Raw genomic sequence first — 21,796 nt, 5'->3', positions numbered from 1 at the left:
AGCTTCAGCATCAGTCCTTCCAATGAATACTCAGGATTGATTTCTTTTAGGATTGACTAGTTCGATTTCCTTGCAGTCCAAGGGACTCTCAAGAGTATTCGCCAACACCACAGTTCAAAAGCATCAATTCTTCAGCGCTCAGCTTGCTTTATAGTCCAACTCTCACATCCATACAGGACTACTGGAAAAACCATAGCTTTGATTAGACAGACCTTTGTTGGTAAAGTAATATCTCTGCTTTTTAATATGCTGTCTAGGTTGGTCATAGCTCTTCTTCCAAGGAGCAAGCGTCTTTTAATTTCATGGCTTCAGTTACCATCTGCAGTGACTTTGGAGCCCCCCAAAATAAAGTCTGTCACTGTTCCCATTGTTTCCCCGTCTATTTGCCATGAAGTGATGGGACCAGATGCCATGATCTTAGTTTTCTGAATGTTAAGTTTTAAGCCAACTTTTTCAGTTTTTTGAATGTTGAGTTTTAAGCCAACTTTTTCACTCTCCTCTTTCACTTTCATCAAGAGGCTCTTTAGTTCTTCTTCACTTTCTGCCATAAGGGTGGTGTCGTCTGTGTATCTGAGGTTATTGATATTTTTCCTGGCAGTCTTGATTCCAGCTTGTGCTTCATCCAGCCTGGCATTTCACATGATGTAATCTGCATATAAGTTAAAATTTTTTGGGGGGGGTGAATACTTAGGAGTCTGATTTCTGTTATTATGGTGAGAATGTATTTAACTTTATAAGAAACTATCAAATTGTTTTCCCAAGTGGCTATCATTTTGCCTTCTCACTAGGCTTGTAAGAAGTTCTAATTGCTCTGCATCTGTGCCAGCATGTGGTTTCATCATTTTTTTCTTTTTCTTTTTAGCTATTCTAATAGGTGTATAGTGCTATGTCATTATGGTTTTAATTTAGACTTTCCCTAATGAATAATAATGTTGAGTATTTTTCATATGCTTATTTGCCATCTGTATATCTTTTTTGGTGAGTTATCTATTCATATCTTTTGCCCACTTTGTAATTACGTTGCTTATTTTCTTCTTGCTGAATTTCAAACATTGTTTATATATTCTGGATACAAGTCATTTGTTAGATATGTAATTTGCAAGTATTCTCTCCAAGTCTCTTAAAGAACTTTTGCAGAACAAGTGTTTTAAATTTATAAAGTTCAATTTGATACATTTTTCTTTTATGGCCTGGGCTTTTAGTATTGTATCTAAGGACTCTTTTCCCTAGTACAAGGTCACCAGGATTTCTTCCTGCTTTTTTTCTAGATTTTGTATAGTTTTAGGTTTTACATATAGGTCTGTGATCCATTTTGAGTTAATTTTTGTAAAGAGGTGAGGCTTGGGTTGGTCTTTTTTTTTTTTCCTGCATTTGGATGTCCATGTTCTAGCACTATTTCTTTAAAGACTATCCTTTTTCTACTGAATTGCTTTTGTGCCTTTGTCAGAAATCAGTTGGTTGCATTTGTCCAAGTCTATGTTTTAGACTTTCTCATCTATTACATTTGTTTATATGTATATTCTTTTTTCAGTACCACACTGGTTTGATTTTTGTATTTTTTGGTTGGTCTTGAAATCAGGTAATGTGAACCTTCCAATTTTCTTCATTTCCTATCACTTTTAAAAAATGGGATAAATTCGACATGCAATGTGGTGTAAATTTAAGGTATACATCATAGTACTTTGATATATTAATGTATTGTGATATGGTTGCCTTTGTAATATTTATTACATTATATGCTTATAGTACCATATTATTGTCTATGTTCAGTGAACATACATGACATCTAATCAGATGGTAAAGAATCTGCCTGCAATGTGGAGATCTAGGTTTGATCACTGAGTTGGGAAGACCTGGAGAAATAACTGGCTACTTGCCTGGAGAATTCCATGGACAGAGGAGCTTGGCAGGCTAGTCCATGGAGTCACAAAGAGTCAGACGTGACTGAGTGCCTGAGCACAGCACACAGCATGATCCTATTACCTGTTTCTTAATCGTTTCTGGTTTATTTTCCGTAGGTCTCTTCCTTCACTTGTGTTTCCTGCCTAGAGAAATTCTTTTAGTATTTGTTGTAAAGCTGCTTTGGTGGTGCTGAATTCTCTTAATTTTTGCTTGTCTGGAAAGCTTTTGATTTCTCCATCAAATCTGAAGGAGAGTCTTGCTGGGTAGAGTATTCTTGGTTGTTGGTTCTTCCCTTTCATCACTTTAAATATATTATGCTTTTCCATTCTGGCTTCTAGAGTTTCTGTTGAGAAATCAGCTGATGGTCTGATGGGCATTCCCTTGTACATTGTTGTTGTTTTTGCACGTTTGATTTCTTTGGATCCCACATATGAGTGATGTTGTACAGTGCTTGCCTTTCTCTGTCTTGTCTGGCTTAATAGTACGTTCAAGGTTCATTCATGTTGTCACCAATGGCAGGATATATTCCTTTCTCATGGGTGAAAAATATTACATTCTGTATGTGAATCTTTTTTACCCCTTCATTTGTTGGTGGTCTTTTGGGTTGTTTCCATATTTTGGCTATTGTGAATAGTGCTGTAGTAAACACGGGAGTGCATGTATCTCACCGAATTACTGTTTTCATTTCCTTGGGTATATTCTGAGAAGCAGAATTCCTGGAGGTAGGTCTAGTTTTAATTTTCTGAGGCCCCTTCATATTGTTTTCCACAGTGGTTGACTAACTTACGTTCTTTCTGGCGGTGTGTAAGGGTTTCTTCTTCACCACGCCTCACTGTCCCCTGTTGTCTCTTGTCGTCCTGACGATAGCCATCTTAACAGGAATGAGGTGATATCTCACTGTGGTTTTTGCTTGTCTCTCCCTGGTGATTAGTGATGTTGAGCATCTTCTCATGTGTCTGTTGACCATTTTGATGTCCTATTTGGAAAAGTGTCTATTTGGTTCTTCTGCCCATTTAAAACTATTTTTTTGGTTATTAAGTTGTATTAATTCTTTATGTATTTTGAATACTAACCCCTCATCTGATACATGATTTGTAAAAATTTTCTTCCAGTCTGTTGGCAATCACCTCATTTTGTTGATTGTTTATTTTGCAGGGCAGGAGCTTTTGAATTTGATATAGTCCCATTTGTTGATTTTTATTTGTATTGCTTGTGCTTTTGATGTCATATCCAAAAAAAATCATTCCCAAGACACATATCTTTGGGCTTCATCTCTATGTTTTCTTTAGGAGTTTTATGGTATTAGGTCTTATGTTTAAGTCTTGGATCCATTTTGAGTTAATTTTTGTGAGTGGTATGAGTAAAGGGTCTAGTTTCATTATTCTGTAATGTTTCTCCAGTTTTTCCAGCACTATTTGCTGAATAGACTATCCTTTTCTCATTAGTTTTCTTGGTTCCCTTGTTGAATATTAGTTGACCATATAGGGTGGGATTTGATTCTGGACTGTCTATTTGGTTCCATTGGTCTAGAAGTCTGTTTTAGTGCCAATGCCATATTGTTTTTATCACTATGGCTTGCTGATGCTATGATCTTACATATAGGAAATCCCAAAGAGTCAATCAAAAGCTATTGTAATTAAGTAATTACATGTAATTGATGTAATTAATTGTAATTGATGATTTTAGTAAAGTGGCAGATAACAAAATCAACTTATAGAAATCTGTGACATTCTTTTACACTAATGAGGAAGCCTTGGAAAAATAAAACGATCCCATTCACAGTAGCATCAGAAACAATAAAATATTTAGGAATAAATTAACTGGAAAAGTAAAAGATCTGGACAATAAAATGACAAGACTTTGCAGAAAGAAATAGAAGATACAAACAAAGAGAGAGACATCCCTTGTTCATGGATCAGAAGAATTAATATTGTTAAAATGACCATACTACCCAAAATGATCTACAGGTTCAGTTCAATCCACATCAAAATACCAAAGGAATTCTTCATAGAAATAAGAGAAACAAGCCTAAAATGTGTGTGAAACCACAAAAGACCCCTAACAGTCAAAGCAATCCTGAGAGAAAAGAACAAAATTCTTGATTTCAAACTATCCTATCAGTGTTTTGAACTCACTTCCTTTTTAAATCTCTAGGAAGGCATAGCAATTCACTTTCTCAATCAGCATCACAAATGCTGATGTTTTAGGAGCAGCTCTCACTGAAGACTTTTTTCCTGAAGAATGTGTAACATATGGCTTTGATCCCTGAATATGCAAATTGAAAGTATCATTTTCATTATTCCTGAATGTACATTAATATTATATATTGGCATTTGTCTGTATTATTTATGTACAATATTTGAATTTTCATAAAATATAATTGGATACACAGCAGCATTTAATTTGGGTTTATATTTAGTAAACTAATATTATATTGCATATTACAGTATCTATAAATTTCATTTTGGGATATTTTCCTATGATTAATTCTATATCTCTGCTTTTTTCCCCAAGCTGCAATGCAGATATAGATATTTTCATTTTATATTATTTAAACTTCAAAAATTATGTTGATAAGGACATGAGAGGGAAAAATCCACAGTTTTGCATAGGATTATGGGTTGTAGAGAATGTTATATGTCAGGAGAACATAGCCATTAATAGATACCATCTGCTGGAAAATAAATGACTTATCCATAGAGTCTCTGTTTAGTGTTTGGTTATTGTAAAGAAGTGGTTAGTAAAAGACAGGTAGTTAAATAAAAAACAATTTTTGGATATGAATAGCTTTTATTAAAAAAATGCAGAATAATTTGCAAGACTTTCGGATGTTTAAGCTTTAAAGCAGGTAGTGGGAATGCTGTTAGGTAATGAAATTAGAGTAGGAAGCTTGTTTTTTAACATGTTTTTGCGTATGTGCTAAGTTGCTTCCACCTGCAATGTGGGGGACCTGGGTTCGATCCCTGGGTTGGGAAGATCCCCTGGAGAAGGGAATGGCTGCCCACTCCAGTATTCTTGCCTGGAGAATTCCATGGACAGAGGAGCCTGGTGGGCTAGAGTCCATAGGGTTGCAAAGAGTCAGACAAGACTGAGTGACTTCCACTTTCTTAAGTTGTTTCAGTCGTGTCCGACTCTGCAACCCTATGGACTGTAGCCTGCTAGGCTCCTCTGTCCGTGGAATTCTCCAGGCCAGAATACTAGAGTTGGTTGCTGTGCCTGTCCCGACCCAGGGATTGAACCTGTGTCTCTTATGTCTCTTGCGTTGGCAGGAGGGTTCTTAGTGCCACTTGGGAAGCCCTCGCATGGTTTTAGTATTAGTTAAAATGTGCTAGCTACATCGTTGGGTAATTTGTGAATTTAAATAACTTTGGGGCCATCATATAAATATATCTCAAACATCTTTGCCTACCAAAGCATCAGGACTGAGTGCCATGGTACCTTGCCTTACTGACTTTGCTTTTGTAATTTTAGTATTTATATTCTTGTTTCTTTTCTATCTGAAAAGATGAAATTACTGGAACAAGAACTTCCTCTCTAAAACTAAAGATTTTTCACTGTCAGTTAAGTATGGTTAACCCTTGATATGATATTTATTTTAAACACTTCTGGTTTATGTGACAGTTTAGTAAAGTCCCCTTCTCCAGAGGATCTTCCCAACCCAGGAATGGAACCCAGGTCTCCCGCATTGCAGGTGGATTCTTTACCAGCTGAGCCACAAGGGAAGCCCAAGAGTACTGGAGTGGGTAGCCTATCCCTTCTCCAGCGGATCTTCCCAACCCAGGAATCGAACCAGGGTTTCTTGCATTGCAGGCAGATTCTTTACCAACTGAGCTATCAGGGAAACACTTAGTAAAGTCAAGTGAGTTTAAATTGAAGAACAAAAATCAAAGAAATTCAGGTTCATCATAATATATTGCATTTTATTTCTCTTCCATCACATTATTAACAGTACATTTGGGTAGAAGTAAGTTACTCATAAAAGTGTTGTTAGATGTTAAATTTTTTTACTTTTAAATTGAATTTGAAAAATATTCAGAGATAAAAATGCAGCTTGTTTATATTGTTGATAATGATAGGGAGACATGATTCACAAGGAGTTAGACACAGTTCGGCACACATTATGTTATGATTGGGCACCTCTAATGAAATATAGGAAAGTTCTCTACTTTTCAAATAATTGTTTTAGAAGTTGTTTTTATTAATAATAATGCTATCAACTGAATTTTTATAATGCTTGATCCAGTTTTTAACTCTTTTTCATACCTTTGCTTGCCTCTTCTTACATGATTCTCATAATAAACATGTGAGATAAGTCACTTAAATATCATTTCTATTTTACAAATGTGAAAAGTAAGATTCAGAGAACTGCTCATTTGTGTAGTGAGGACGTTGTAGGGTTGGAATTAGAATGGAGATAACAGATACGACATGTTTCGCACCTTGTTTGGTATTTAGAAGCTACAAAGTAAACGTTATGTGCTGTTTGAATATATTACCATCATCCTTATCAGGGAGTCTTTTTTTCGCATCATGCTAAACACTTTCTTTTAGGAACATGCTATTTTTGTATATGAAGTAATATCTGAAAACAGGTCTGGTGACAACTCAGTTTCATATTTCCTGAACTCACTTTTCTGAGTGAATCTTGTTTATTTAGTAATTAAATATGATAATGTATGAAAAAGGTAGCCAGTGCCACACTGTTAATCAAAGATGATAGTTCTTGGTCTCGTTTTTCTCAGACTTCTTTTTTCTGAGAGACTGAAATTTTAGCATACTATATTGCAAAATTACTACCGTAGGTAAGAATAGCAAAATAACTTTACATAATTATTAATTAAATAAATGTTATATATAAGATTTATGGAACCCTCTGTTTCGTGCTGTGATCCTAACAAAGAAGTGTAATACTTATTTTCCTCAAAAAGTGTCAAAGTTAGTTGGAGAGGCACTATAGGAACATATGAAAAATTAAATAATAGAAGGTTTATCACGAGGTTGTACATAATTACTTGCCAAAAGAGTGCTATCAACTCAGAAGAGAAGGTGGTTAAAGTTTGAAGCCTTCGTAGAGGAGACTAGAGCCACCTGGGCTTTGTTTTCAGGATCTGAAAGCCCATAAGGAAGGGAGACATGAGACAGATCTGACTGATCATGCTAACTTTCTAGCAGTCTGAGGTAATATCTTTTAACAATCACTAAATCAAGCATCTTACCTGTATTGACAGTTTATTTTCAGTCAAATGATGAAGAGAACTCTTTTTCTTTTGAGGGCTTGACTTATCTCTTTGGATAGTTTTATAATTTGTATTGCCTTAGAAACTAGAGAATACACACAGGCATGTACCATTTTTGACACCTATTATTTTTGATGTGCTAAACTTCCAAATGAAATTAAAAGACGCTTGCTCCTTGGAAGAAAAGCTATGACCAACCTAGACAGCATATTAAAAAGCAGAGACATTACTTTGCCAACAAAGGTCTGTCTAGTCAAAGCTATGGTTTTTCCAGTAGTCATGTATGGATGTGAGAGTTGGACCATAAAGAAAGCTGAGCACCGAAGAATTGATGCTTTTGAACTGTGGTGTTGGCGAATACTCTTGAGAGTCTCTTGGACTGCAGGGAGATCCAACCAATCCATCCTAAAGGAAATCAATCCTGAATATTCATTGGAAGGACTGATGCTGAAGCTGAAACTCTAATACTTTGGCAACCTGATGCAAAGAACTGACTTATTTGAAAAGACCCTGATGCTGAGAAAGATTGACAGCAGGAGGAGAAGGGGAGGACAGAGGATAAGATGGTTGGATGACATCACGACTCAATGGACATGAGCTTGAGTAAACTCTGGGAGTTGGTGATAGATAGGGAAGCCTGGTGTGTTACAGTCCATGGGGTTGCAGAGTCAGACAGGACTGAGTAACTGAATTGAACTGAACTGAAACTTCCAAAATGAAGATAGTGTTTTTAAGGTAAGTAAATAACTATTATGGGATTTCAGTATATATATGGAAGACCAGATAATGAAATTGCTAGGTTGTGTGGTAACTTTTTACTTAACTTTTTGAAGAACTGCCAAACTTTTTCAAAAGTCTGTGCACACCATCTCAACATTTCCACTGACAGTGTATTGAAGACTCCAGTTTCTCCACAAAATGTGCTTTATTTTTTAACAGAGAAACATTTACATTGTAGGAAAAACAGGCAGATTTATGTTTATTATTTTAAAATACTACCATTGTATAAAAAATATAGGTAACATAAAAATAAAACCTTTTAAATGAAGTCCTTTGATGTCTATTTGTCACTCACTGTCCAGTTTGCAATTTGTCTTTTTGCCAACATAAAGAATGAGAACTCAGCAAGTAAAAGTGATAAAAAAAAGTTTTATTCCACAGGGAAGTGTCTGATTTCTGGCCCAAGGTCTCAAAGTTCATGGGTTGCTGAAAGCAATAGATGTCCCTTAAAGCTTCTGTATTTCAGGAAGTAAGTGCGTGATTCATTAAGGGAAGAAGCTGTCCTGTTCCTTTCATTTTCAGTGCACTTTGAATTTATCAGAGTCATGGAAAACTAGTGAAATTAGATAGAATTTTTGGCATGTCAAAAAAATCTGTGTAGAAGATATAAAGTTTATAAAAATTTCAGGTTGTTAAACTTTTAAAAGATATTTTGAGGGGGAATTTGTGAATATTATTTTTTGAAATTAACACACCAAGGAGCAGATTATCTCAGTACTAGGAATGCTTTTGTTCAATTTGAAGGTGATGTTCCTTATGTTTGTTTGAAAAATATTAGCCTTTAATCTTCTTTGGTAAAGAACACCAGTTTTCTTTTTTAAGGCATATTTGCTCTTATAGTAATTTCCAGCCTTATCCTCAAACAAGCTTTGTTATTTAAGAAGAATTCATGGTAAATAATGCAATACCCCTGAAGGTCTCCCTGGAATATCAGAATTAATTTAAAATAAAATTTTGACATGTTGATAAGGTCCAAATTATATTTAGAAATTATATCTTTTTTGATTATTTTTTTCTTTGCTTTATATTTGTAAAGTTTTTATTAACTGGCTATTTACTCAGTGCTTATTATGGGTAAAGTGCTGTTCTAAGCACCAGGGAACATTTTATAAAGGATTATTTAATATGTTTAATACTTATTAAATACTTGAAGGGTATAAAGCATTATGACAGGCACCGGCGTAAATAATCCCTGGCCTTTAGGAACTAAAACTCTGTTGTATTTGAGGGAGAGCAGATAAACACACATGAAACAAGTAAGTAGCAGTGTAGGAATTAAGTGCCTAGTAGTTTAATTATGTTCAGAGAAGGTCAAGGTCAACATGAATAGGACTGATAGTAATAGGTGTCATGGAATAGATAGACCCTGAAATGGGTTCAGGATATGGTTAGAACTTGAGTAGCATTAGGGACGGAGAAGGCAATGGCACCCCACTCCAGTACTCTTGCCTGGAAAATCCCATGGATGGAGGAGCCTGGTAGGCTGCAGTCCATGGGGTCGCACAGAGTCGGACATGACCGAAGCGACTTCGCAGCAGCAGCAGCATTAGGGAAGTCAGCACCTGGTGGTGCTAGAGACCATGGATGAATTATGAAAAGGTATAGTAAGGTTCATGTCTGGATAGCAGAAGAGCAGCCCATATCCTTTTTCATTCCAGTTGAGGATCCTGGGAAATGGTGATGTCTTTGCAGAAGGCATGTGGAAGTGTTGTGACTTGAAGGGGAAACCTTGGTTCAGTAAAGATAGAGTTCCAGCAGTAGGATTGGATTGACCCAGTTTGACATGAAACTAGCTTTGAAGTTTGGGGGTGAATAGTTAGTGCTGATGATCATTAGAATTAAGGTGGTAGCAATGGAGATGAATGAGGATGTGTTTTGTAGATAGGCCCCATTGTGCTTACGGATGGTTTTGATTTGGGAATGGAGAGGATAAGGTGAAAGAAGGAGGAATTAAGACTGATTACAAAGTTTTTGACTTGAAAAATTGGGCAGATGTCGGTTCAATTTACTGATATAAAGAAGACTATTATAAACATCTTTTAGGGCTTCCCAGGGCTTCCTGGAGTGTGAAGTCAAGTGGGCCTTAGGAAGTATTACTATAAACAAAGCTAGTGGAGGTGATGGAATTTCAGCTGAGCTATTTCAGATCCTAAAAGATGATGCTGTTAAAATGGTGTACTCAGTATGCCAGCAAATTCGGAAAACTCAGCAGTGGCCACACGACTGCAAAAGGTCCATTTTAATTCCAGTCCCAAAGAAGGGCAATGCCAAAGAATGCTCAAACTACTGCACAACTGCATTCATTTCACATGCTAGCAAGGTCACGCTCAAAATCCTTCAAGCTATTTTTCAGCAGTACATGAGCCGAGAACTTCTACATATACAAACTGTATTTAGAAAAGGCAGAGGAACCAGAGATCAAATTGCCAACATCTGCTGGATCATGGAAAAAGCAAGGGAATTCCAGAAAAACATATACTTCTGCTTCACTGACTACGCTGCAGCCTTTGACTGTGTGGATCACAACAAACCAGAAAATTCTTAAAGAGATGGGAATACCAGACCACCTTTCCTGTCTCCCAAGAAACCTCTATGCAGGTCAAGAAGCAACAGTTAGAACCAGACATGGAACAACAGACTGGTTCAAAATTGATAAAGGAGTACATCAAGGTTGTATATTGTCTCCCTGCTTATTTAACTTCTATTCGGAGTACATCGTGCAAAATGCCAGGCTGGATGAATCACAAGCTAGAACCAAGATTGCTGGGACAAGTATCAATAACCTCAGATATGCAGATGACACCACACTAATGACAGAAAGTGAAGAGGAACTAAAGAGCCTCTTGATGAAGGTGAAAGAAGAGAGTGAAAAAGCTGGCTTTAAAACTCAACATCCAAAAAACTAAGAAAATGGCATCTGGTTCCATCACTTCATGACAAATAGACGGGAAAAAATATGAAAACAGTGACAGACTTTCTGTTCTTGGGCTCCAAAATCACTGTGGACAGTGACTGCAACCTTGAAATTAAGACACTTGCTTCATGAGAGAAAAGCTATGACAAACCTAGACAGTGTATTAAAAAGCAGAGACATCACTTTGTGACAAAGGTGCATATAGTCAAAGCTATGGTTTTTTAGTAGTCGTGTGTAGATATGAGCATGCGTGCATGCTAAGTTGCTTCAGTAGTGTCCAACTCTTTGTGCTTCTATGGATGGTAGACCGCCAGGCTCCTCTGTCCATAGGATTTTCCAGGCAAGAATAGTGGAGTGGATTGCCATTTCCTACTCCAGGGTATTTTTCCAACCCAGGGATTGAACCTGATTTTCTTACATTTCCTGCATTGGCAGGTGGGTTCTTTACCACTATCGCCACCTGGGAGTTGGACCGTAAAGAAGGCTGAGCTCCGAAGAGTTGATGCTTTCAAACTGTGGTGCTTGAGAAGACTCTGGAGAGTCCCTTGGACTGCAAGGAGATCCAACCAGTCCATCCTAAAGGAAATCAGTCCTTAATATTCATTGGAAGGACTGATGCTGAAGCTGAAACTCCAGTACTTTGGCCAGCTGATGTGAAGAGCTGACTCATTGGAGAAGACCCTGATGCTGGGAAAGACTGAGGGCAGGGAGAAGGGGGCAACAGAGGATGAGATGGTTGGATGGCATCATCGACTCAGTGGACATCAGTTTGAGCAAACTCTGGGATATAGTGAGGGACAGGGACCTCTGGTGTGCTGCAGTCTGTGGGCTGGCAAAGAGTCGGATATGACCGAGTGACTGAACAAAATAACAGAGTGCTCCCCAGATGGTGCAGTTGTATAGAATTTGCCTGCAGTGCAGTAGACGTAGGAGGCTTGTGTTTGATCCTTGGGTCGGGAAGGTCCCTTGGAGGAGAAAATGGCAACCCATTGCAGAATTCAGAGGAGCCTGGCAGACTGTAGTCTATAGGGCTTCAAAGAGTCGGACAGGACTTAACGACTGAGTATTCGCACACACGCATGGGGCTTCCCAGGTAGCTTAGTGGTGAAGCATATACCTGGCAATGCAGGAGATGCCAGTTTGACTCCTGGGTCAGGAAGATCCCCTGGAGGAGGAAATGGCAACCCACTCCAGTATTCTTGTCTGGGAAATCTCATGGACAGAGAAGCCTGGTGGGCTACAATCCATGGTGTCAGAGTTGGACATCACTTTGCAATTGAACATTATAAACAGATTTAATAGGAAAAACAGTGGTACTTGAGATGGTTATGAGGTATCTAAGGGAAGGTGCCTATTGCAGGGGTCCCCAAATCCCAGGCCATGGACTAACTGCGCAGCAGGAGGTGAGGAGCAGGTTGGTAAGTGAGCAAAGCTTCATCTGCTGCTTCTCATCACTCCCCATTGCTCGTATCGCCGACAGAACCATCTCTGCCCCTGCCCCTGCTGTCCATGGAAAAATTGTCTTCCACGAAACCAGTGCCTGATGCCAAAATGGTTGGGGACCACTGGCCTAATGGGCAGTCAGATCTGTAATTGTGGATTTCAGTAGAGCTACCAGGAATGAGGGAATATAATTGTTAAAAAATAATCAAAACTTTTAGTATTTATTCATGCATTGGAGAAGGAAATGGCAACCTACTCCAGTGTTCTTGCCTGGAGAATCCCAGGGACGGCAGAACCTGGTGGGCTTCCATCTACGGGGTCACACAGAGTTGGACATGACTGAAGCGACTTAGCAGCAGCAGCATTAATATTAGTGTGGTTTTCTTAATCTAACATTTGTCAGTAAGAACTTTAAAAATTTAAGTAGTTCATTATTTTAAAATCCTTAATTCAAATATCTCACTTTGCTAATTCTAGTTATTTAGTTCAATATTGTCCCAGTTGACTGTTTTGATAACCATTAATATTTGTTATCTTGATTATAATTACTCAAGCCAAGAATGACTTAGGATAACATATGACAATTAAACAGTCTTTAGAGATTGCTTTTTTACTTAGATGTAGACTTTACATGTATTCTTTTAAAAAATTGAGGTAGCTTATTTATAACATTATTTAAGTTTCACGTGTACATTTTAATGCAACTTTGAATACACTATAGCATGCCCACCTCCACAAGTCTGGTTTCCATGCAGCACCATACAATTGACCCCTTTTTAACCATTTTGTCCTCCCCAGACTCTTTTTCTCTGGTAATCACTACTCTGTACTCTGTATCTGTGTTTGCTTTGGCTTGGTTTTTTTCATTTTTTTTTGTTCTTGTTTGTATTTTGTATTCCACATGAGTGAAATCATGTGGTATTTGTCTTTCTCTGTCAGACTTATTTCATTTAGCATAATACCTTCAAGGTCCATCCCTGTTGTTGAAAATGGCTAGTTTTCATCATTTTTTATGGTTTAATAGTATTGCATTGTAGGTATAGACCACATCTTCTTTATCTGTTCATCTGTTAATGGGCACTTAGGTTGTTTGCATATATTGACTCTTGTATATAGTGCTGTGATAAACATAGGGATGAACATATGTATGGTCCGGCCACTCAAGATGGCTGTTATCTTGCTCTCGGTACATCCCCTGTTTGACCAGTCCCTGCTTCACTCACATGAATATCCAGTTCTCTTAATTATCAGGCTTAATTAGCTCCTGGAAACTGATGAGCCCACCTGATGTCAATTCCCTCTATAAATGGTAGCCGCCTCCTCCTCTGAGTAGCAAAGACTGTTCCCACATCCTGCCCAGCATCTGCCACACATGGTGGGGTGTCACACCAGGACCCTTTGTGTACGATCCCTCTATCCAATAAATCAAGAGTCCCTAACTTCCAAGCTGCAGACTGGTACCTGCTGGTCAGATCAGCAGCAGCATTTAGATTAGAAATAAAGTGCAGAATAATTGTAATGTGCTTGAATCATCCAAAAACCATCTTCCCCAACTCTCAGTCCATGGAAAAATTGTCTTCCATGAAACTGGTCTGTGATGCCAAAAAGGTTGGGGACTGCTTCAGCAAACCACTGATGTCTCTGTCACCACTGATGTCTCCAGGCTCTTCAGTGTCGAGGCTGGACAACTTTAAGACTTGCAGGGTGCAATGCAACAAGATATCTTTTCAAGTTAGTTTTTCCATATTTTGATTTATATGGAAAAGTGGACTAGCTGGATCATATGGTAGTTATATACTTATTTTTTGAGTAATTTCTATACTGTTTTCCATAGTGACTGCACCAGTTTACATTCTTACCAATAGCACGTGAATTCCCGTTTCCTCCACATCTTCACCAATACTTATTTGTTGTCTTTTTGATAATAGCCATTCTAATGGGCATGAGATTGAGACCAAGGGTAGTCATCAGTTAGCTCCATTAAACTGTAAATTGCTTAATAAATAATTAACTGTAACCTGCCTTCATTGATCAAACTTCCTTTAAATTGTCCTCTAAGCATTATGTAGCCTAAAAGATGTTTGCCTGAGTTGGTTTTTCAGGAACTTGGAGTCAGCTGTGTCCAGTTAGAGTCTGAGCTGGTTAGGACTGGCGGGATCACCATCCCTCCAAATGGGCATGCTTGAATGTACACTCAGTGACCTCTTGACGTCAGAAGACCAAAAACTCCACCCTCAGAACGTGAGTCCCACGGAGAAGCACGTAGCTTAGTTGCGCCTGTGCAGACTGATGATACCTCACCTTTTTCTTATCTCCAATTACCTCATGCTCCCCACACCTCAGCTTTACCCAGGACCGTCTCCAGCCCGTGGCCTTTGGGGAGGTGGATGTTAGATTTGTTCTCCCATCTCTTTGCTTGGCTGCCTCGTGAATAAACCCTTTCTCTGCTGCAAACCTCTGTCTCGCCATTTGGCTCGCTGCATCTCGGGCAGTCGGACCTGGTTAGGTAACGAGATGATATTTCATTGCGGCTTTAATGTGCGTTTCTCTGATAATTAGCAATGTTGAACATCTTTTCATGTTCCTCTTGGCCCTTTTCATGTGTACTCGGGAAAAAACGTGTATTCAGATGTCTCCCCTTTTTTTTTTAATCGAGTTGTTTGTTGTTGTTGAGTTGTATGAGTTCTTTTATGTTTTAGATATCGGCTGCTTCTACCAGGTACCCTAAAATGAAAATGGGCTGTGTAAGTCTAGCCTCTTAATTCTGTTTTCCAAAAATTCCATTGTGTTCCTGTTTTCTCTATATAGAGAGGAGTATTTTTGTCATATATTCTAGATTTCTATCAGTGTCTAGGTGTGTTTTAATTTCTCATCCTTATCCCAGGACTGTCTGTTTCCGGCTGCCTCTCTACCCTTTTATGCATTTCTGACAATTTAGCGTAGCTCCACCATCATGTTATACCACAATCATTGATTTATTTGCCTGTTTTCCTAGCACATGGAATTTAGTGAGTAATCGATAAATGTTTATTGAATGATAAATGAATCAGTAAAAAAGTTGACATCTGTTATCTTCTAAAAATTTGCTTCAGTAATTCCTTAATGATTAGACATAAGATTTCATGGGAGTTAGTTTATTTTCTAGTCTATTTCTAGATTAAAATCAAGTGCCTGCAGTTAAAATTTCTTTGTGTTCCATATTAAGTTTTGAATTATATGTACCTTGATGAGGAAAAAAGGACCAGAGCGCTGCTGAGGCCCACCCCACAATTAGCATTTTTTCCCCAGCACTGACGCTGTGCTTTGTGCAGCCTTCTGTCTTGGGAAAGAAGAAACTAAAATGAGAGTGTATTCTGAGAATCAGTCCCTTCTCATCTAGTAAGTAAGTAAGTGGCAGATAGTCAGATGGTGTGTGTTGTATTATTTATTTAATCCTTTGCTATTCTGACAAAAAATTGTCTTTTTACATATAGAAAAGCCTCTAATGCTGGTATGATTTCTGTTTAAAAATAGGAAATAATTGTTACTGAGGAATAGAAGAGAAGAAATTTTCTTTTTTTGAATATGTGTATGTATGTGAAAATGTACAAGAAATTTACAAAGTATTTTAAAATTTCTGTGTTCTACTTTATGTAAAGCTTCCACATAAGAGGATTTAAAACCTGTGCACATTGGATCTAAGCTGTTTGGCCCGCTATTGCTCTGTCATATGTGTTTTTTTTTGATATTTTAGAACATAGATCTTGGGAAGAAAAATAAATAGTTGTCACCAAAGGCTTTCTTTTTTTAAAGACGGGTTAAAATGCCCATTTGTTTCTTGATCAAATATATTATTTGACTTCTCTTCTTTTAGAAATTTCAAGAAATTGCTGAAAAAAATATGGAAAAATTGAACCGTATTGAGAAGTCACACGAACAATTGGTGTTTGAAAATTCCCACTTCAAAAACTTGTTATCCCAGACCAAAAGGGAAAAGACCTCCTTGCTGGTAGCCTGTGCATTGATGGCTGGCGCCTTCTATCCTCTCTACAGCCGATCATCTGCCTTATCTACACAGAGAGATTTTCTCCAGGAGCAGGTCAACACCTTTGAGTTGTTAAAATTGGAAGTTAGAACTCTAGCCCAGGCTTTGTCAACAGTAGAAGAAAAGAAGCAAGAGGAAGCCAAGATGAAGAAAAAAACATTCAAAGGATTGATACGTGTATTCCGGAAAGGTGTTATTGCAATTTTGGCAGCAAACAGACTCAAGATTTTGGGCCAGTCGTGTGTCTCTCTTTTTACCTGGATGGAGAGTTTCAGAGAAGGCATAGGCGTGTTAGTGTGTACAGGAGAGCTCAAAGACAAGCATAAATTTCCAAGTAAGATCATTTGGGCTTTTAAAAATCTAACTTGAATGTAAGTGACATCCAAAGTGAATATGTTGGCTCATTATGCAAAGACTTTAAAAAATCGTTTACAATGTCAAATCGTGTAACATGTCTACATATATAGGTATCAATAGATATATATGTGTGTATGAATAACTGTGTATGTATATATAAGTTAGGTTTTGATTTTTGTAAACATTAAAATATAAACAAGGTTGCTGCTAAGTCGCTTCAGTCGTGTCCGACTCTGTGCGACCCCATAGATGGAAGCCCACCAGGCTCCCCTGTCACTGGGATTCTCCAGGCAAGAACACTGGAGTGGGTTGCCATTTCCTTCTCCAATGCATGAAAGTGAAAAGTGAAAGGGAAGTCTCTCAGTCGTGTCCTACTCTTAGCGACCCCCATGGACTACAGCCTACCAGGCTCCTCCATCCATGGGATTTTCCAGGCAAGAGTACTGGAGTGGGGTGCCATTGCCTTCTCCGAAACAAGGTAGCAAGTATATATAATTTCAACTTTGTATAGCTTTATTATATTTCAGTGCTCTTTTCACAGTAAATTGAAGAGTTTGTACAGCGATTTTTCAGTAAAGTCAATCTAGAAACTCTGCCCTATTTAAAATTAATTAGTAGCATAAATTACTTTCACTTCATTTGAGTTAGTATAAAATGATCAGAGTTAAAAATCTATTGATGAATACAAATGGAGCAAATGTGAGTTTACAGCAAATGTCTTTTTGAATGCTTGACTCTTCCTTTTTTTTTTTTTTAATCGTGGTATGGTTGCTTTACAATGTTGTGTTAGTTTCTTCTGTGAATCGCTGTATGTATACATAAATCCTCTGCCTCTTGGACTTCCCTCCTACCCACTGATCTCACCGGTCTAGGTAGCCACAGAGCACTGAGCTGAGCTCCCTGCACTGTACAACAGGTTCCCACTAGCTAACTCTTTTGCACATCAGTCAGTTCAGTTCAGTCACTCAGTCGTGTCCCACTCTTTGTGACACCATGGACTGCAACATGCCAGGCCTCCCTGTCTATCACCAACTCCTGGAGTATACTCAAACTCATGTCCATCGAGTCGGTGATGCCATCCAGTCATGTCATCCTCTGTGTCCACTTCTCCTCCTGCCTTCAATCTTTCCCAGCATCAGGGTCTTTTCAAATGAGTCAGCTCTTTGCATCAGGTGCCCAAAGGATTGGAGTTTCAGCTTCAGCATCAGTCCTTCCAATGAATATTCAGGACTGATTTCCTTTAGGATGGACTGCTTGGATCTCCTTGCTGTCCACAGGACTCTCAAGAGACTTCTCCAACACCACAGTTCAAAAGAATCAATTCTTTGGTGCTCAGCTTTCCTTATAGTCCAACTCTCACATCCATACATGACTACTGGAAAAACCATAGTTTTGACTAGACAGACCTTTATTGGCAAAGTAATGTCTCTGCTTTTTAATATGCTGTCTAGTTTGGTCATAATTTTTCTTGCAAGGAGCAAGCATCTTGGAACATATTTTGCACATAGTATTTTACACATATTAGTGTTTATGTGTCAGTCCTGGAATGTATATCAATTTTTAACTTTTCAAAAGTAAGCTATTAAATAATATAAGTAGAACTATAGAAAGTTTTCTTCTCTTTTTTTATGATGTCAGTTACCATCACCATTTATATATATATAAATAGAGTCAATAAATCTAACATTTATTATAGACTTCTCCATGGAGAAGGCAATGGCAACCCACTCCAGTACTCTTGCCTGGAAAATCCCATGGATGGAGGAGCCTGGTAGGCTGCAGTCCATGGGGTCGAAAAGAGTCGGACACAACTGAGCGACTTCACTTTCATGCATTGGAGAAGGAAATGGCAACCCACTCCAGTGTTCTTGCCTGGAGAATCCCAGGGACGGGGGAGCCTGGTGGGCTGCCGTCTATGGGGTCACACACACGTTGGACACGACTGATGCAACTTAGCAGCAGCAGCAGCATACTAGGTAAAGTTCTATGTACAATTTTTGTTCTATTTCTTAAATAGCTAAACACTTCCATAATTTTAAAATGAATTTTAATACTTTTTTGTAGCATTGCATAACAGATTTTTTCTATTTTTGTAGAACATCAAAAGGAGCAGTTACGTTGTTTGCAAGCTCTCAGTTGGCTCACCAGTACTGACCTTCTTGTTGCAATAATCAGTTCCATGGCTGAAGTACAGGAAGCTATTAGTAAAACAGGTATGATTCCCTTTTTTATGTCCTTGGAAAATACAAAAGTAAATGTCCAGGAATGCCTTTTGGTACAAATTCTGATAAACCTTCAAAGAAGAAAATGTATTTGTTTTTATCTTTCTTTTATTCAGATACAGAGAGATGATTAAATCTATATTTAATGAAGTAGTGAATTAATGCAATTTTTGATGTATTATTTTGTCTTTATGGAGAAATGGTGAATACATCCACCTTTTTTTCCCCCTTAGGATCTTCTTTTCCTATGGAAAGCTCATTGTTAGCTTTTTTATTAAGAATTGCTGGTAACGGAGAAGGAAATGGCAACCCTCTCCAGTACTCTTGCCTGGAGAATCCCTTGGACAGAGGAGCCTGGTGAGCTACAGTCCATGGGGTCGCAATAGTCGGATACGACTGAGCGACTGACACACACACACAATTGAGATACTTGATGGTGCAAGGGCACACTTTCTCTACTCTCCCATCTCCTGCAGGAAGCAGGATGGGGCAGGCAGCACCTGGGAGGCAGGGTGACTCCCCCACCCCCATCCCTTTGGGAAGTCTAGGGGCCTCAATGCCTGCAACAGCTGGCCTTGGGCAAATAAAAGACTAAGTTGTTTACTGGCAAAAAAAAAAAAAAAAAAAAGAATTGCTGGTAACGTTCTTTCAAATGTTTTAGTATTCCATTTGTTTCTGACTGTGAATTTCAGACAGTTGAATAATAAGTGAATCAGTAGAAAATTTTCCTCTCTCATATGGCAGTGTGTTTTTTTGTTTGTTTGTTTAATTGTGTGTGTGTGTGCGCTCAATTGTGTCCAACTCTTGGTGACCCTATGGACTGTAGTCCACCAGGCTCTGCTGCTAATGGGGTTTTTCAGGCAAGAATACTGGAGTGGGTTGCCATTTCCTTTTCCAGAAGATCTTCCTGACCCAGGGATTGAACCTGTATCTCGTGTCTCCTGCATTGGCAAGTGGATTCTTTACCACTGCACCACCTAGAGTTAATTTGAATAGTCTGCTCTTTTCCACTAGATGAAACCAACCAAGAACCAGCAATTTCCAAAGGTCTAAAATTCAAGTTTATTTTCTTGTGGCAGATTGTGTGACTTGTTTGTGTGAAAGTTTTAATGAAAACTGATTTCTCTGCACTAAAAGAGTAACATACAGTTACCTACTGCTTAAGTTATGTCATTGGACTAATTATGGTCATTTCAGCCACATTAATAGTAAAAAAAAAAAGTATAGCAGACTTCTTAATACTTGACTGTGTAATAAAATATTCTAAGTATTAATGAAATAATTTGGGATTTATTTTAATTCTTTAAACAATTCTTCTGTGTAAATATGGATCATTTATTGTGATTTCAAGCTTCTAAACCTAGGCTCCTATAGTACAAAATTTATGATTTAAAGATTATTTTTAGATTTTGCCATAAATGTTGGTAAGAAATATGCATATTTTAATATATTGGCAAAACCTCAACATACTGGATTTGGAGTCTGAAATAAAAGTGTACATAAATATATTTTAAGACTATTGGTAGCAACAAGTATAGGTAAGAACTATCAAGTGGAAGGTAGACCAAGAATGGTGATTGTAAGTGCGTGCCTGCTTTCAGGAACTAGCTGCCTTTGATATTAGAACCTGGTATACCTCTAGCTGGAGGAAATAGCAAGTTCAAGAAAACTTATTTTAGGGAAGGTTTAAATGTTGTTGCATAAAGAACACTACTTGGGTACATAAATAAGTACCCGTTATATCTGGCTTCTATTACATAGTGTCTGTAAGATTTATTCACTTATTGTTTGCAGTTTTAAAATTTTGCTGTATTATGTTTCATTGTAAAATATACTACGTGTATGAATTTATTTATCTGTTCTCTGGGTAATGGACATTTAGGCTTATTATAGATTTTGGCTGCAATAATAAACTGTTATGACTACTCAAAAAAAAAAAGAAATAGCAAGTTCAAGAAACCTTATTTTAGGGAAGGTTTAAATGTTGTTGGATAAAGAACACTACTTGGGGCCTTCCCTGGTGGCTCAGTGTTGGAGAATCTGCCTGCCAGTGCGGAAGACATGGATTCGATCCCTGATACGGAAGGATCCCACATGTCATGGAGCATTTAGACCTGTGTGCCACAACTGAGCCTGTGCGCTAGAGCTTGGGAGCTGCAACTGCTGAGCCCTCACGCTGCAACTACTGCCCTCAAGCCCGCCTGCCCTTGAGCCCGTGCTTCGCAGCGAGACACCACTGCAGTGAGAAGGCTGCGCACTACAGCTAGAGAGTGGCCCCCACTCTCTGAAACTAGAGGGGGCCCACACAGCACCGAAGACCCAGCACAGCCAAAAGTTAAATAGATATATAAATTAACACTTTTTAAAAGAACACTGCTTAGAGAAGAGAAAAATGAGGGTTGCTTAGAGAGGGAAAATAATAGATGTATCAAAGTACTGAAGAATATTAGAAAGGATATGGCCCAGGCAGATAATTGTTACTGAACTAGTACAAAAATTATCAATGTGAACCTTGATATTATATTCAGTCTTGCTAGTTATTAGTTGTGTGAAGTTGGGCAAGTTACTTAACTTTACCAGGCCTCACAGTCTTTACCTATAAATGAAGATAATACTGTCTTCCCAGTTATGAGGAATTAATATGATAACGGTTGTTGAACATTTTGTATGGTACCTGGTGTATAGTGGGTGCTAAAAAATTGTTGTTCCCTTACCCCCATCTCAGCATGAAAGCAGCGTCTCGTGTTAATGAACATGAACACATGCATGTCTCCTGTATACATTTTTTAAACTACTAATTATTAATTTTCTGTTCTAAAATTGCTTAAGTGCTATTATACAGTGGAGGCAACATGGTGTAGGGTTAAGTATGTATTCTTCCTGACTTTGAGTACTGACTCATGCTCACCACGTGACA

At 38.1% G+C, this 21,796-nt stretch overlaps 1 protein-coding gene across 6 annotated transcripts in view; it reads left to right on the top strand.

Moving 5' to 3' along the window:
* CCDC171 (coiled-coil domain containing 171) overlaps nucleotides 1-21,796 on the top strand; it is a 341,520-nt gene that overhangs the window by 127,284 nt on the left and 192,440 nt on the right. For all 6 annotated transcript variants that reach the window (XM_027549190.1, XM_027549194.1, XM_027549191.1 and 3 more), the window contains 2 exons: nucleotides 16,130-16,634; nucleotides 18,754-18,870. In XM_027549190.1, coding sequence (XP_027404991.1) covers nucleotides 16,130-16,634; nucleotides 18,754-18,870 — 622 coding nt within the window. The remainder of the gene's footprint in view (nucleotides 1-16,129; nucleotides 16,635-18,753; nucleotides 18,871-21,796) is intronic.

This window comes from Bos indicus x Bos taurus, chromosome 8, assembly GCF_003369695.1.
Source record: "Bos indicus x Bos taurus breed Angus x Brahman F1 hybrid chromosome 8, Bos_hybrid_MaternalHap_v2.0, whole genome shotgun sequence".
Taxonomy (NCBI): Eukaryota; Metazoa; Chordata; class Mammalia; order Artiodactyla; family Bovidae; genus Bos; species Bos indicus x Bos taurus.
This window is presented reverse-complemented; position numbering and strand designations above follow the sequence as displayed.